The following is a 14,322-nucleotide window of genomic DNA, read 5'->3' on the forward strand; positions in this document are numbered from 1 at the left end:
AACTTTCTTCTTCTATAATTTCAAGTGTATCTCTTTGCCTGAATGGATATAATTATTAATTTGAATTAACTTTAATTTTTAATTTTTATTATTACTAAAATTTTCTTATAATTATCATATTTGTTCTTTCATCAAGATAACATTAATTATAAACCTTGGCTCTGATGAATTAGCTCAATGTTTACTTTTCATGACCGGGGCTTTGGGTTGAGTTAGCTCAATGTAAGTATGTGGTTTAGGCAGGAAGTTAGATCAATGTAACTACAATAGATTTGATTTTTATATAAGTAAATATTCATGATTTTGAGGATGACTCTTAGGAGACAAATGAATAGATATATCTAGTTTTATGGAAGACAACGTGGATGGACGAAGATGGGATAGATATTAAGATTAAACTTGCCTAGGCGATGCTTACAAATTTTTTCATCTTCTTAAACAGGTTTTTTAAACTTGAATATTGTGAAACTAGAAATCTCATTCTTTTGCACGATGCATTTTACACAATTATTATCATTTTATGCTCTTTAATAATTATCCTTATATAAAGCTAAATTTACATACATAGCACACAGCTTATGTATTTACATATATCACATCTAAACTTCCATATATTTTGGTGCTTTAAACTTATACATGAAAATATGTATCTTACTTTTGAAAAGTGGTAATAGTGTTATTTTTGTCCTGATATTAAAGATTTGAGTACTATATATGTTAATATGTAAGTTTAGGTGTGAGACATGTAAATTCATAAGAATTGTGTGCTACGTATGTAAATGCCTCTAAAATAAATTTATAAGTTGATAGCTATTTCTTTTTAATGCCTCATGTCACTGAGAAATATTTGCGTACATAAGACGTACGCAACACTGAGTACTTCAGGTAGGTTACAGGGAGGGTATTGAAGGTTATATCCGCGTTATAGCCCTGTAACCTCCCTGTAACCTCCATGTAACTTAGAAATATATAAAAATAGAAACGCGTAACTTACTAGTTACAGGTAAGTTACATGGAGGTTACAGGGGGTATAACGAGGATATAACCCCCAATACCCTCCCTGTAACCTACCCTAACGTACACAAAACGTACGCAGCTCTGCGTACGTCTCACGTACGCAAATATTTCTCCATGTCACTTAGCACCTCGGGCATTCGGCAATTATATCACCTTTACAATATATAGTACTCTAAATGACACTTAAACAAGCGTGCGCACTTTACCATTGCGTTGTTATTATGTAAAGCTATTTGCTCACTTTGCATGAATTATCTTAATTGTTGCATGCATATATAATTGATGTTCAATTTCAGATAATTGCATAAATGGTAGAAAAAAAAACAAATAATTAATGAACAATTTCTTATTTGGTACTTTGCAGATGGCGAGGTTGATAGCTTCAAACTGATTCCAGTAGCTCATGTTGCAAACATTGTTCGAAGAACTGAGTTCTTTAAGCCAAACTGTTCACTCGTCATTGTTGATTTTCTCTTCAGACATGGGTATGCATCCTCTCCTCTTCCTTTTCTTGGTTTGGTTATTGCTCAAAGTCTGTATATACCACCTTTTTTTTTGTTAATAAATTAAAAGTTTGCGGTTGTTGAATGAGATTGCTGGAGTGCTCTTGATATCGTTCTCTTTATTTTCTTTCTATTCCAAGAGATTGACTTTTTGAGAGTAACGGGTGCATTATTTGGTCAAAATAGAAAAACCAAAGTGAACTGAACAAATTTGGTTGATTCAATTATGTTTCAAAAAAGTATTTCGGTTTTTATTTTAACATCTTAATATTCGGTTTTAAAATAAAAAAAAAACTAAAATGTAATTAAAATTTCATATTCTATTTTAATTTCATTTCAAAACAAACTGAAAAAAATCAAGGTTTACAATCTACGCAACATTTGATTGAAAAAAATCGACGATTCATTAGATTAAATTGATATTAAACATGTAAGAAATACAATTCATAATATTTGTTCATAACCAAAATCTAATAAATAATTAAGTTTTGGTTTGTTCATGATTGGGTCGTTTAAACCAAATTAAATTTTGTTTTGGTCGGTTTTATCGGAATTTTGATTTGTTTGGTTCTTTGAATATTGGATTTTGGTTGCAATCAGCTTAAATAATTTGAAAACTGATCCATCCTAACCGATTGAATGTTTCCCTTAGTTAAGAGTGTGATTATATAATTCTAAAAGGACTTTCAAGGAAGGAGGATTCAATGTAGTAAAAAACTGCCTTCAATTATCATAAGTTACATATTGGATGTCTACTCATTCCATAAAGATCTTATGAAATCATTCAATTCTTGTTGCTCCTTATTTTTTCACATATTCTTTCAATAATTCTCGCTATTCCATTAATATCTTGTCCTCTTGTTAGTTTTCAAGTTGATTGGTTGGTGAAGATTTAATTTTTTCTGCTTTTGCATTGCATCCTTATTGTCCTTCATCAGATGACTACTTAAAAGTTGTAATCATGCAGGTTCATTAATCCAGATGACATCGGTTACTTATCGCTATTGCATAGCTTGAGGAGTGGAATATGCTCTTGAACCTTATTAAGGCAAGTTGTTCTGTTTCAAGTTTCAAAATGTGCAATTATTGTAGTGTCTTCTTATTGTTGGTTAGGTTAAAATTTGTATATTTAATAATATGAGAAATTTACCTACATACAAGACAATTCTTTTTTATTTACATGTCCAATACCTAAACTTTTGTATTTATATTTATAATACTTTAGTGTCATAAACCTATATATGAAAAGACGTATTTCACTTTTAAAATGTAAAAGTGGTATTTTTGATTTGACATTAAAGATTTGAGTGTTGTGCGGATGTATATGATACTTTAGGTGTTAGATTTATAAATACATAAGAGTTGTGTTGTATGTAAATACCCCTGTTACTATTTGCTCTTCAAGTCCTAAAAATTCCAACTAATCAGGCTCATCTATGTTTTTGGCGCTGCTGCTATTTGTTTTGAAGCATACTTATTCTTGCATTTTCTTGAGGATGAGTGCATGCATAGCCTTTGAAATTTTGCTGTTTGTAAAACTAGCAACATAGTAATTTTTTTAACTATCAAATCGGTGCATTTACGCGTGTTACAATTAAATCAATGTGAATGTGATGAGAATAAAAAGTATTGGTTAAGATTTTGTTATGAATTTTAATATTTGAGTGAGAATTTGAAAGTATGATTAAAGAGGGCACTATTTCGTGAATAATCAAGTTTCGAGTTCCATGTATTTGATTGTCCCTTTTTTCATCCACGTATGCATGTAAGTATGTATTTGTATGTATGTATGTAAGTATATATCTGTGTGTTTGTGTGTGAATGCGCGTTTGGCAAGGGCGTGCACATGGGCGGGCAGGGACGGGGGTGCGTGCGCATGTGTGTGTGTGTGCGTTATACACACACGCACGCACACACATACATATGTATGTATGTGCCTTAGCCTGACTCATTGGTTGCAGTCTTTGATGTAAGTCCCTCGGGTCGAGGGTTTGATCTCTGCGTAGGGTCGAATTGCACATGTTTCTGGAAGGGGGTTCGCCCCTCAGTCAGACTATGAGGTTGTATATGTTTATGTACAATACCATGTATGTAGATATGTACATATCCTGAATAAATGTCATGTTTGGCTAAAAGGCTTGAGAGTTAGTTTTAATGAATATTTTTTTTTTAATGATGTTTTGTACATTGTCTAGAGTAATAATGATATCATAATAGTCAGCAGAGAGATTCAGTGCTCTTGTAAACCCTTGACTGGTAGTAACGTTATTATGGAAGAATATTGTTGGTAGTCATGTTATGATGTATGCATGTTTTTCGCATTGTCTGCATTAGCACATCCACACTTGCACCCTGTCGTGCACTTGTGAGCATATGCCCTCATATGCTCATGTCAAGTAGTTGTGCCTCACATGGGCACATTACTCATGTCTACTTTTTGCATCCTAAAGTCACTCTACACTTCATTGCAGGTGCCTGTACTTCCACTTTACACTCTTACATGTTTGCCTTGCTTAACGTCCCACATGCTTCATGACTTGCATGCTTGAGGTCTACATATGGGTTTGTGTCGTCACACCCTTCACTTTGGACACTCATGTATTCACTTTGTGGATAGCTTGCACATCAAGCCTACTCGGTGCGTAATTCTCCTTAACGTGAATTATGTCACTCCAATTCTTACGACACCACTTGGGAACGTCGAAAGTGCTTCACACTATGCCACTGGTGTGGGTCATGCTCCTTAGCCTCTGAACCGATCCAGTGCATAGTGCTTGTGCTCCTGCACATTCTTTCTTTGCATTATGTCACTTAGCATAGGTCACGCTCCTCATTCTTTGAACATATCTAGTGCACGTCATCTGTACTCTTATAAATTTTGTATTGCATCACTGTACACACTCGATCATTGTACATCTGCATGTGTTTTCCTCATTTGTTTCGATGACGGAATAGACTCTTTAGTTGAGTGACTTGTTTTTCGCGGTGCGATAACGAGCCATTGTTGACAAGGATATCTCGGTGAGCAATGCAAGTTACCATATCAAGATCAATATGCGTATTCTGCCCACACATTGCACACACTTAGTTGTTGTGAGTAGGACACTATGCGTTAGATGGTGTATCATGCTAGGTTTAGGGTGTTAGGTAGTCATTTCGATGTTCTAACTATAGTTTTATGTTAGTTTAGTTGCCCTAGTTAGACATCATTTGCTTGTTGTTTTGTGTGTTTGTCGGAGTTTGAGACATGCACACTAGTATATAGTTTTCTTGCAGGGAGTCATGTCCAACAGGGAGGAGTATTAATAAGTTAAACTAACGCATTTTGTGCAGGTGCTTGCTTAGCTCTCCTCACACCAAACATGGGCTCATTATGTTGCATGTCTTTTATCATGTACTAACCCCGTTGTTTTGCAGTTTAAGTCTTTTTTTTTTACTTATATCATGTACTTTTTAGAGTCCATTGGCTCGAGACTGTATTAGAAATAAGGTATGGACACGGGTTTCAAGACACACGGGGATGACTAAGAGATGATGACTCATGTCTCGTACCTTAATTCTTATTTTTATTTGATGTAGCGCTAGGGTCAGGTATGTATATGATGTGTCTTGCCGTAATTTGCTTTTCTAGGATATATTGTTGACCCGACATCATTTGGGCCTTTTATTCATTATATTTGGCTTGCTTTTCTTACTTTATGTTGTATGTTTGCCAGTTTCTCCTTTTATGATTTGTGGCTTATTTGGGAATAGTGTGCAAATGTAATTTAGGCTTTCTAAGTACCTTAAATTATATTTTTTTTTACAAAATCCTAATAAAAGATTAAGGCTAATCAAAATTTAGTATTAAAACATTACAAGATTTTCAAAATCTGCTTTTATTCTCCAGCATGGCCTCCGGGTTATATTTAAAAAGGTTTTACCTTGCATGACTCTCACCTCAATCATACTAATAGGTCTTTCATATTAGGACTTGATGAATTCTACATCATTTTTGCATGTCCCGAGTAGAAGCACTCGCGCTTCTTCAACCAGCTTAACCAAACATAAGATTTCTACTTATGAGGTTGTCTCGGGTGCTTAGGGTGATAGAGGCTTCCTCGACTCAGATAGGAAATAAGTCTTTTGTGGGAGCGCCTCTAAATTTGAGTTATGCCTCCCTTCTCTTTCTCTCCAGCTGCTTCCTCACCATTTTGGCAGGTATAAGTTCAACCTCTGCTCTTCCTATCTGCATAGGGTCATAGGACTTAAGAGTTTCTTTCTCTTGAACTTAGGGCTACTAAGTTCTCCTTGGACAACACAATTCATAGATTGCTGACAAAGGTTCTCAAGTCGTGTTGGGACGACTACCTTCACGACCAGATAAACTTAATATCATAATTGCTTGTGATGATAAATTTGTGGTATCTTGACCCGACTATCTCTACCAAACTAGAATTACTCTCCTCGTAGATGTCATCTCGTAGATCTTGTTTGGGATATAGGGATTCACCCTCCCGGTCAGACCTAAAAGCATAGTGTGGACCCTACGAACCCGATTATTTCATAGGCCTCATTCGTCGATGAGCTATTACCCATTTGGGAACGTGAGGGGCTCACTCTCTGTTATGTGGCTTAGCTAGAGCTTTGAAGACATCGGGACACTCTTATGAGATAACTATCCTTTGTGACACCTTGTCACTAATCATCACTAAAATTTAAGCATGACTCTTTTAATCGAAAGTATATTTGGGCATCCTCCTAGTTGTATTTAACCAAAGGGATATGTTTCTTTGATGGTGCCCTTGAACCCATAATAAATACAAATTTGGTAGCTTACATTGGTATTCTCTCATAGATGTTCGGTTCAAGGTGTCTCGATCTGATTCTATTTGAAAATACGCCCTTGACCTATTGCATGAGTTTTACTTCACATGAGCTTTTCAGGTTCTTTACAAATTTGTCTGCTTAGTCTCTATCTTAATTCCCTATTTTTTTATCCCTCCTCTTCTCTGAATTGTTCTTATGATTCGAGTAAGAGGGCTCCTAAAAAAAAGGAACCTTAGGACGACAATTAGACAGGCTGTCGACCTGACTTTACAAAATGAACTGAAACATGATTGACTTCAAAAGTTTAAAATAGCTTGAGAGTTCTTTGATGACTTTTATGTACTAGCGAGCTAGGCTTCAAACATTCTTTTAAACTCTCTAAAAGAGGTGATGACTCGTGTAGGTAAGTACTTGAATCAACACAAAGCAAATTCTTTTAATGTCATAAATTAAACAACATTTTATAGTGTCATTTTCTCTTAACAAAAATACAACCGACTTAAAAGAATCTACATGGTCACTGCGGTCCGACTTCATTTTATATGATTCTAAGGATGGAATCTTCAACTTCCTTGTTGCTTCAAGTTCCTCTATATCTCTTAATAATAAGTTCTCCATTGGTCATTGCCTTCTTTTTCTTATGGCTCTTTCGTCTGATGATTCAAAAGAGCCACGCTTAGGGTTGTAGGTTTCGTCCCTCTTCTTCTTTTTCCAGCCTCAAACGAAGGGCCTTCTAGATCACTTAGAAGATCTTTTTTCTACGAGCCATTGAACCTAATGATGTTTTTTGTGTTCTAGAATGTGATCTAGAACGTGATTTGGAGGTTTCTTCTCTCATGTCTTGTATAGCTCTCAACATCTATTTCCTAACTCTTTTGTTTGGTGTGTTAAGATTGTTCTTCACAATCAATAAGATCTTTTTGTAAGGTTTGAATTTGTACTTCACGCTCATCGTACTTTTTAGGATGTTGAGTTTTTTTAGGACGTATGAAACAATATTGTTCGTAAGCTCATATAACAGATCTTATTTTATGAGGAATGTACAAAAGAAGATGGTGGATATATTGTTAGCGTTCGTATTCTTGTTTCCTTTTCTAAGTCCATGGTAAACGATCAAGAAAAAATAGTTCCTCTTCTCTTTCTTCGAGAGAGCCCCCTTTTTCTTCTAAGTCCTCCCCCTTATACAAAAGAGGATATAGGATGAAGAGAAATATAAATTACCTCTTGTACAGTACTACACATTTCCATGATTCTTGGTGAAAAGATTGTGATGTGGACGTCAAATGACGCTTTAATGAGGATGGACGGTACTGCAGATTTCCATGATTCTTGGTGAAAAGATTTGTCTTTGTATGTAGAAATGATCTTCTTCTATAGTTGGTTCATCCCAGACTAGATCGACCACTTCGGCAAGTAGGCTTAGCTCGACCACTTCTGTTGGTAGACTCAGTTCGATCACCTCAAATGATGGGTTCAATTCGTCCACTTCGGCTGGTGCGCTAAGTTCAACCATTTTAGCTTAGTTCGTTTTATGGGCCTCCGGGACCCTTAAAGTTTATTAATATTTCTATCTTATATATATATATATATATATATATAGCTATTTTTTCAGATATTATGTATATTCTTTTATGTTGTGGATTCTGCTTGTTGTTCTGTATATATAAACCTTTTTTCTCAAATATGAATGGTTGTGTTTCGATATACAATGACCTTGTAGTAATGTCTTCTGTATTCATAGATAAATATATGATTTGTAATTTAATAACTGACAGTTTAAAGTATTAAATTTTGATGAAATCACTCTTTTTTTTTAATTTTAAAAGCTAAAAAAAAGAAAAAAAAATAGCGAAATTATTACAAATTTTCTTAATATTAATTTATTTTCTTACCCTCCTTCATATATATTTTACAACCATGTATATTTTATGGATTAGATGCTCCAAACATCTTGCCATTCTCTATAGATCATGCAAGCATGATCTGCATTGATTTTGGAGCCCCGGTAGGTGCGCAACACACGCGGTGCAGGCCTACCTTACTAATGAAAATATTACTTGCAATATCCTTTTATTTTAATTTTTTTTAAAAAAATTAAATAAAATATCTTCCGACAAATAAATTAAAATTTATATCATACTTAATTCATAACTCATGCAAACACATATTGGTCAAAAATAATAAAAATTTACACAACACACCCAAAATACTAGTTATGTAATGAAATTGCAATCTTATAATTATATCATAAGAGTACAATTATTACATTAAATTAAAGTGGTTATGAGGTAAGTATAATCATAAGTGGTATAACATTGGAGATGAAAGTCTTGATACAATTAAACACAAATGCAATAATTGTAATATAACCCACCATAATTTTGATAATTGTTTGTATGTATCTTTATAAAGTGTGCAAATTTATGATTATTTGAGACTTTATGAAATGCACCCTTGAAGTTCATCAGGATATTCGAACTAGCTTCATTAAATAATAATAAATTTATTTTTAATTTATAATTATGAGTTTAAGGCATCAAGTTGGAAAAAAAAAATATATATTTTAGAAAACAAAAAGCAAAAAAAAAAAAAAAGCCTGATCAAATGCATAATTATTACAAATTTCAATAATAATAAATATGACATCAATAGCCTTAGATTAAATAAGTAATTAATTTTTATGCAATACTTTTTTTTTTCTTTTTATTTTTAGAAAGAGTAATGCATATCTAACAACGTGCGGAGCAATGAAATTATGTCGTAGAGGTGATCGGTCAGGTAACACAAGGGAATATTCTTTTCGTATTATTCAGGTGTTATTGTGTGTTATTCATGTGTTAGTGTATGTTATTCAGATATTATTATGTTATGAGAATATTTTTGGTATTATTATAACACAATAATATATCAATAATACTTGAATAACACACAATAACACCTGAATAACACATAATAACATATAAATAATGTGAGGGGAATATTTTCTTGTGTTATCGGGCCGATCAACTCCACGACGTAATTTTATTGGACTTCACATGTAGCTCTAGGTGGGAGTCCTGAATTAATATTTTTTTATAGAGATTGGGTGATATAAAGAGTGGCGGCATCTCTCCAGCAAATTTATCTCTCTCCAAAATAGAAATATTCGCCTCTCTGCGGATTTTCTCTTCTCCGGAACTCTCAATTTGTTCGCCAAACTTCCTTATCCCGAGTAATTGTAGTGATAGACAGAGTTTAGCGCAATTTTGATTGTGTTTGTTCTTTTGATATGAATCGGCATTGAATGTGAGCTAACTAGGGTTTTGTTTTTTTTACTGTATTTAACAGATCGGGCGGGATTTTTTTGGGGTCGTGATGGGGTTGGATTACTATGATATTCTGAAAGTTGACAAGAATGCGACCGATAACGATCTCAAGAAAAGTTACAGGAAACTGGCGATGAAATGGCATCCGGACAAGAATCGCTTGAACAAGAAGGAAGCCGAGGCTAAGTTTAAGCAGATCTCCGAAGCTTATGAGGTTATTTTTCAGTATTTTTATTTGTTTAGTTTTTGATTGAGTTGAGTATTTCAAGCTCTGCGAAGCCTCCGCATCTAATAATTTCTCCGGTGTTGTGATTCGTATTTTGATATAATATTGATTTTCTGGTGAATAAATGTGATCTAGGTGCAAGATGTACATTTCATTGCATTCTGTAAAGTCTGGATTTACTGATGAATAATCTTTTTGTGTTGCATTTTTGTGTTTTTTTTTTAATTTTGGAACTGGCATTTAAAACAAATTACAGAATGGATGAATCACTGGATGAATAATTCTTGATGTCTCTATCTTTTTTTTTTTTTCTTATTAGAATTATGGAATCAGAATGGATGAAATGTATTCATGATTCCGAACTATGGACAATTTATTTATTGTTGAATTCTTTTGAGACGTAGGGTCTTGTATTGTTTGTGAGTACATACAACCCGGTAAAGACTTTATATCATAGAGAACGAATAAGAGAGAGATGGATGATTTGTGTAACCACAACCAGCCAACCAGTAGACATCTTTCCCAAGCCGTTATGCTTTCACAATTTTCTGTTCTTCTCAACAAATTAGGCATTATCAACCTACATTCTAAATTTGAGAGGGAGTGTTAAAGAAACGCTTCTTATACTATACTGGGGATAACCTTCTATTTCGAAATGGTTTATAGTTATTAATTCTATTCTTATTATGCTTCCTGTACAAAACAATGTTTCAGCTTTTATAATGTATGTGCTGCAAGTCAGGATTTTGTATTGTATATTATTAAAGTGTTATCAAAAAACGTCAATGCATAATCCGTTTTCTTTTACTTTGAAGTTTGAATACACTTAATTTTCTTAGCAATAATTCCATAAATGAAAACTTTTTGCATAACCACCCTCGGACTCCCTTTTCTTCTTTGCATAAAACCTGTAGAAATAAGTGGCTTGTTTGATATTATCAGGTCTTGAGTGATCCAAAAAAACGAGCGGTCTATGACCAGCATGGGGAAGAAGGTTTGAAGGGCATGCCCCCTCCTGGTACTACTAGAGGTAGTGGTGCAAATGGCTCTGCAGGTTCCTTCTTCAATCCACGGAATGCCGAAGATATCTTTACGGGGGCGGGGCATTTGATTTCAGCTCGATGAACCGTGCAAAGTCTACTAGGTTTCAGTCCGCGGGTGCTGGGGGATTCTATGGTGGGGTCACAGGAACTGAGAATGTTTTCCGTTCTTACAGCGAAGGTGTGGGAGGGGGTGGTGCAAGCCAACTGAAGAAAGCTCCTGCTGTTGAGACCAAGTTGGCTTGCAGCCTTGAGGAGCTTTATATTGGTTCGAAGAGAAAAATGAAGATCTCAAGAAATGTCATTAAAGAAAATGGGTAAACCTTATTCATCTTTTTTCATTCTCTGCCTTCTATGTTGGTTGATTTTTGTGCTGCAATGAAATTTACATCAAAGTATAATCTAATATCTCATTTCTAAATAGAAAAGTGTTAAAATAACCCCTGGAATCTTTTTTGAGCTCAATTTTAATCCCAGAGTCTACAAAAGTGTTAATTTAGTCAGGTAATCATTTGTATCCCAGAGTGTACAAAAGTGTCAATTTTAAACCCCCCCTCCAAATTCTAGGTAATAATTTGTCATTTTTGTATACTCTGAGGCTAAAATGACCCCATGTAAATAGGCAGGAAACTATTTTGACACTTTACTCAATTCCTAAGTATGACTGAAATTGATAGTAGTATCTCAATTATCATAGAACACTTTATTCCCATTTGCTTCCATCCTGAAATTTCGGTTTACACTTTCTCATAGTTACTCCAGCAATTCCCTCTAATAAGCTAGTTTTTCTTTATTCTTCACACTTTGGTAAATATTAAATTACAGTGAGTACAACAACAACACCTTTATCCCACTAAGTGAGGACGGCTGCATAAATATTTTTTCTCAATTGTGTCCTATTCAGTGTCATTTTTTTCATTTAATTCTAATAAATTAAAGATCATTTTTCTTTAATTCTTTTTAGACCTACCTCTATCTTTCTTAACATAAGTCAAATTTAAAACATCTACTCTGCTAATCGGATCATCAAATGGTATAACGTGACCAAACCATCTAAGACGATTTTCTCTAACCTTGCTTGTCACTGAAGCTACACCAACTCTTTCACGGATATATTCGCTTCGCACTGGGTCTCTAAGTGTAAAAGTCTATCATCCACCTAAGTATTCTTATCTCAGTAACACTTAAACTTAGTTTTATGCTTCTCTTTTAAAGGCCAACATTCGCAGCCATAAAGCATTGTAGGTCTCACCATCATCTTAAAAATTTCCTTTAGTTGAAGTAGTACTTTTCTATCACACAATGGGCTCGATACATTCCTCCACTTCAACCGGTCGACTTTTCTATCATCCACCTAAGCATTTTATAAAGGTGGCTATATAACTATTGAATGAAACTCAAAATTTTTCAAGTCATTAATAGTATATATATATAGCTATCATACTTTAGCAGATCTGATTATAAAAATCAAATCTTCACCATAAAAATTTCTAGAAAGCACCTAGAAAACGATAGCTGAACTAGAACGTGTCAACAATTTCCAAAACAAAGCACCGGGAAAGCCATGCCAAACAAACACTTCAATCATTGTTTGATATCCCAATGATCACAATACTCATATTTTTTCAAACTACTCAACCCTAATGATCCTAACAACTAATGTAAATGCAAACTTTAAATGCAGCCAAACAGTTCCCGAGTCAGAAATCCAAACAATTGAGGTAAAACCTGGGTGGAAAAAGGGGACCAAAATCACCTTCGCCGGCAAAGGCAACGAGCAGGCGAACTCCGCCCCCGCAGACCTCGTCTTTATAGTCGACGAGAAACCTCATGAGGTCTACCAAAGGGAAGGAAATGATCTTATTGTTCATCAGCAAGTTTCATTATTAGAATCTCTAACAGGAACTACAGTAAAGCTGACTTCTCTTGATGGAAGGGATTTAACCATCCCAGTTACTGATATCATAATCCCTGGTTATGAGCTTATCATAGCTAAAGAAGGAATGCCTGTAGCCAAGGATCCTGGAAGGAAGGGGAATTTAAAAATCATATTTGATGTGAAGTTCCCAACAAGGCTTTCAGCTGATCAAAGATCTGCTCTCAAGCGAATTCTGGCAGGTCAAGTTGTCTAATTTTTATTTCTGAATTGTTTTTCTTTCTTTAGGATTTGTTTGGGATCATTTCTCTGTCTTTATTATTTTTTTATTTTTTAAAATAATAATTTACTTTTAAAAGCACTCGAAATAATTAATATTTATTTTGAGCCTTTTTAGAAATAATTAATTATGTTATAACATACTACATATATTCCGAAAATTAGAAATGATCCCAAATGGCCTCTCTTATTATAATTTTGACATGGGTTAATTTTTATTTTTATGGCATTTATACTGTTGATTAAGGAGAATTTGATTTAATAAATATTTTTTTATTATATCATTTTATTTTATATGCCAAATTGCTACATTTTCCTTTTATTCTTCATTTTTATTTTTTTTTATTTTAAATAAAAAAATCACATTTAAAAGGAAAAAAAAAGTACATTTCACTTTCAAATTAGTGTCATGTCATTAATTTGAGCTATATGCATGTAAATAAGAGTGTTTAGGCTTAGATAAATGTGCAAGAATTGTGTACCATGCAAGTAAATGCCTCTCAAAATTTTCATGATCTTGAATTTTAATGTTGCCTACAATTATAATCAATAATCAATAATCATCTTGGTAAACACAAATGTAAAAATTATAATCATGAAAGAGTTTGGGCCAAGTCATCTTCTGTTTGAACTTGATTATTTTTATAAAGTTCAATCTTCAACTTAAGTTTATACGTTCAACTTATTATATATATATATATATATATATATATATATATATATTATTTTAAGATAGTGCTATAAAACAATAATAAAATGATAAATAGTATTTTTTTTTTCTATATTGCCAGATCATGAGCTAACAAGTCAAATGGGAGCTAGCAAATTAGTCCTGACTAGTCCTACTCCTAATTTGGACTGTTAACTTGTCAGGCTCAATTTATAAACCGTTTATTAAGCTCCAGCTTGCTCATTCATGAGTATTCACTTACACCTCTTCTGACGGTTGAGAAAGAGGAAATGAAAATGATAAAACAATTTGCTAGATTTTGTTTGGCTCACTCATTTCATTGATTGAGAAAATATCAAAAATTTTTTGTCATTGCTGGAAAAATTAGAATTTTACAGAAGGATTTACATGCTGCACAATTCTTATGAATGTACAAATATAACACCAAAACTTTAATATTATTACAAATAACCCTAATATTTTTAACATTAAATCAGAGTTAACACTAGAACTAACATTTCATAAACAAATATACCTTTATATGCATAAATTTTAAAATGATTATAATTATAAATTATTACAAAATTTAAAAAACCA

General features: G+C 33.5%; 2 protein-coding genes across 3 annotated transcripts in view; both read left to right on the forward strand.

Annotated features, from left to right (window-relative positions):
* LOC110027404 (nudix hydrolase 20, chloroplastic-like) overlaps positions 1–9,728 on the forward strand; it is a 73,478-nt gene extending 63,750 nt beyond the window's left edge. Inside the window, exons 8-10 of one of the 2 annotated variants that reach the window (XM_020728819.1) lie at positions 1,382–1,502; positions 2,488–2,568; positions 9,657–9,728. In XM_020728819.1, the coding sequence (XP_020584478.1) occupies positions 1,382–1,502; positions 2,488–2,557 (191 nt within the window). In that variant the 3' untranslated portion in view covers positions 2,558–2,568; positions 9,657–9,728. Of the gene's footprint in view, positions 1–1,381; positions 1,503–2,487; positions 2,569–4,853; positions 5,049–9,656 lie in introns of those variants that run through there. The other variant, XM_020728818.1, reaches the window with a different exon arrangement.
* Positions 2,499–13,081, forward strand: LOC110027405 (dnaJ homolog subfamily B member 4-like). The gene is given in 5 exon segments (XM_020728820.1): positions 2,499–2,568; positions 9,657–9,848; positions 10,803–10,950; positions 10,953–11,217; positions 12,585–13,081. Coding segments are annotated over 5 exon segments (1,074 nt in total). The 5' UTR covers positions 2,499–2,547; the 3' UTR covers positions 13,033–13,081.
* Positions 13,082–14,322: the final 1,241 nt, after the last annotated feature.

The sequence above is a fragment of the Phalaenopsis equestris genome, unplaced genomic scaffold (genome assembly GCF_001263595.1).
Source record: "Phalaenopsis equestris unplaced genomic scaffold, ASM126359v1 Scaffold000428, whole genome shotgun sequence".
Taxonomy (NCBI): domain Eukaryota; kingdom Viridiplantae; phylum Streptophyta; class Magnoliopsida; order Asparagales; family Orchidaceae; genus Phalaenopsis; species Phalaenopsis equestris.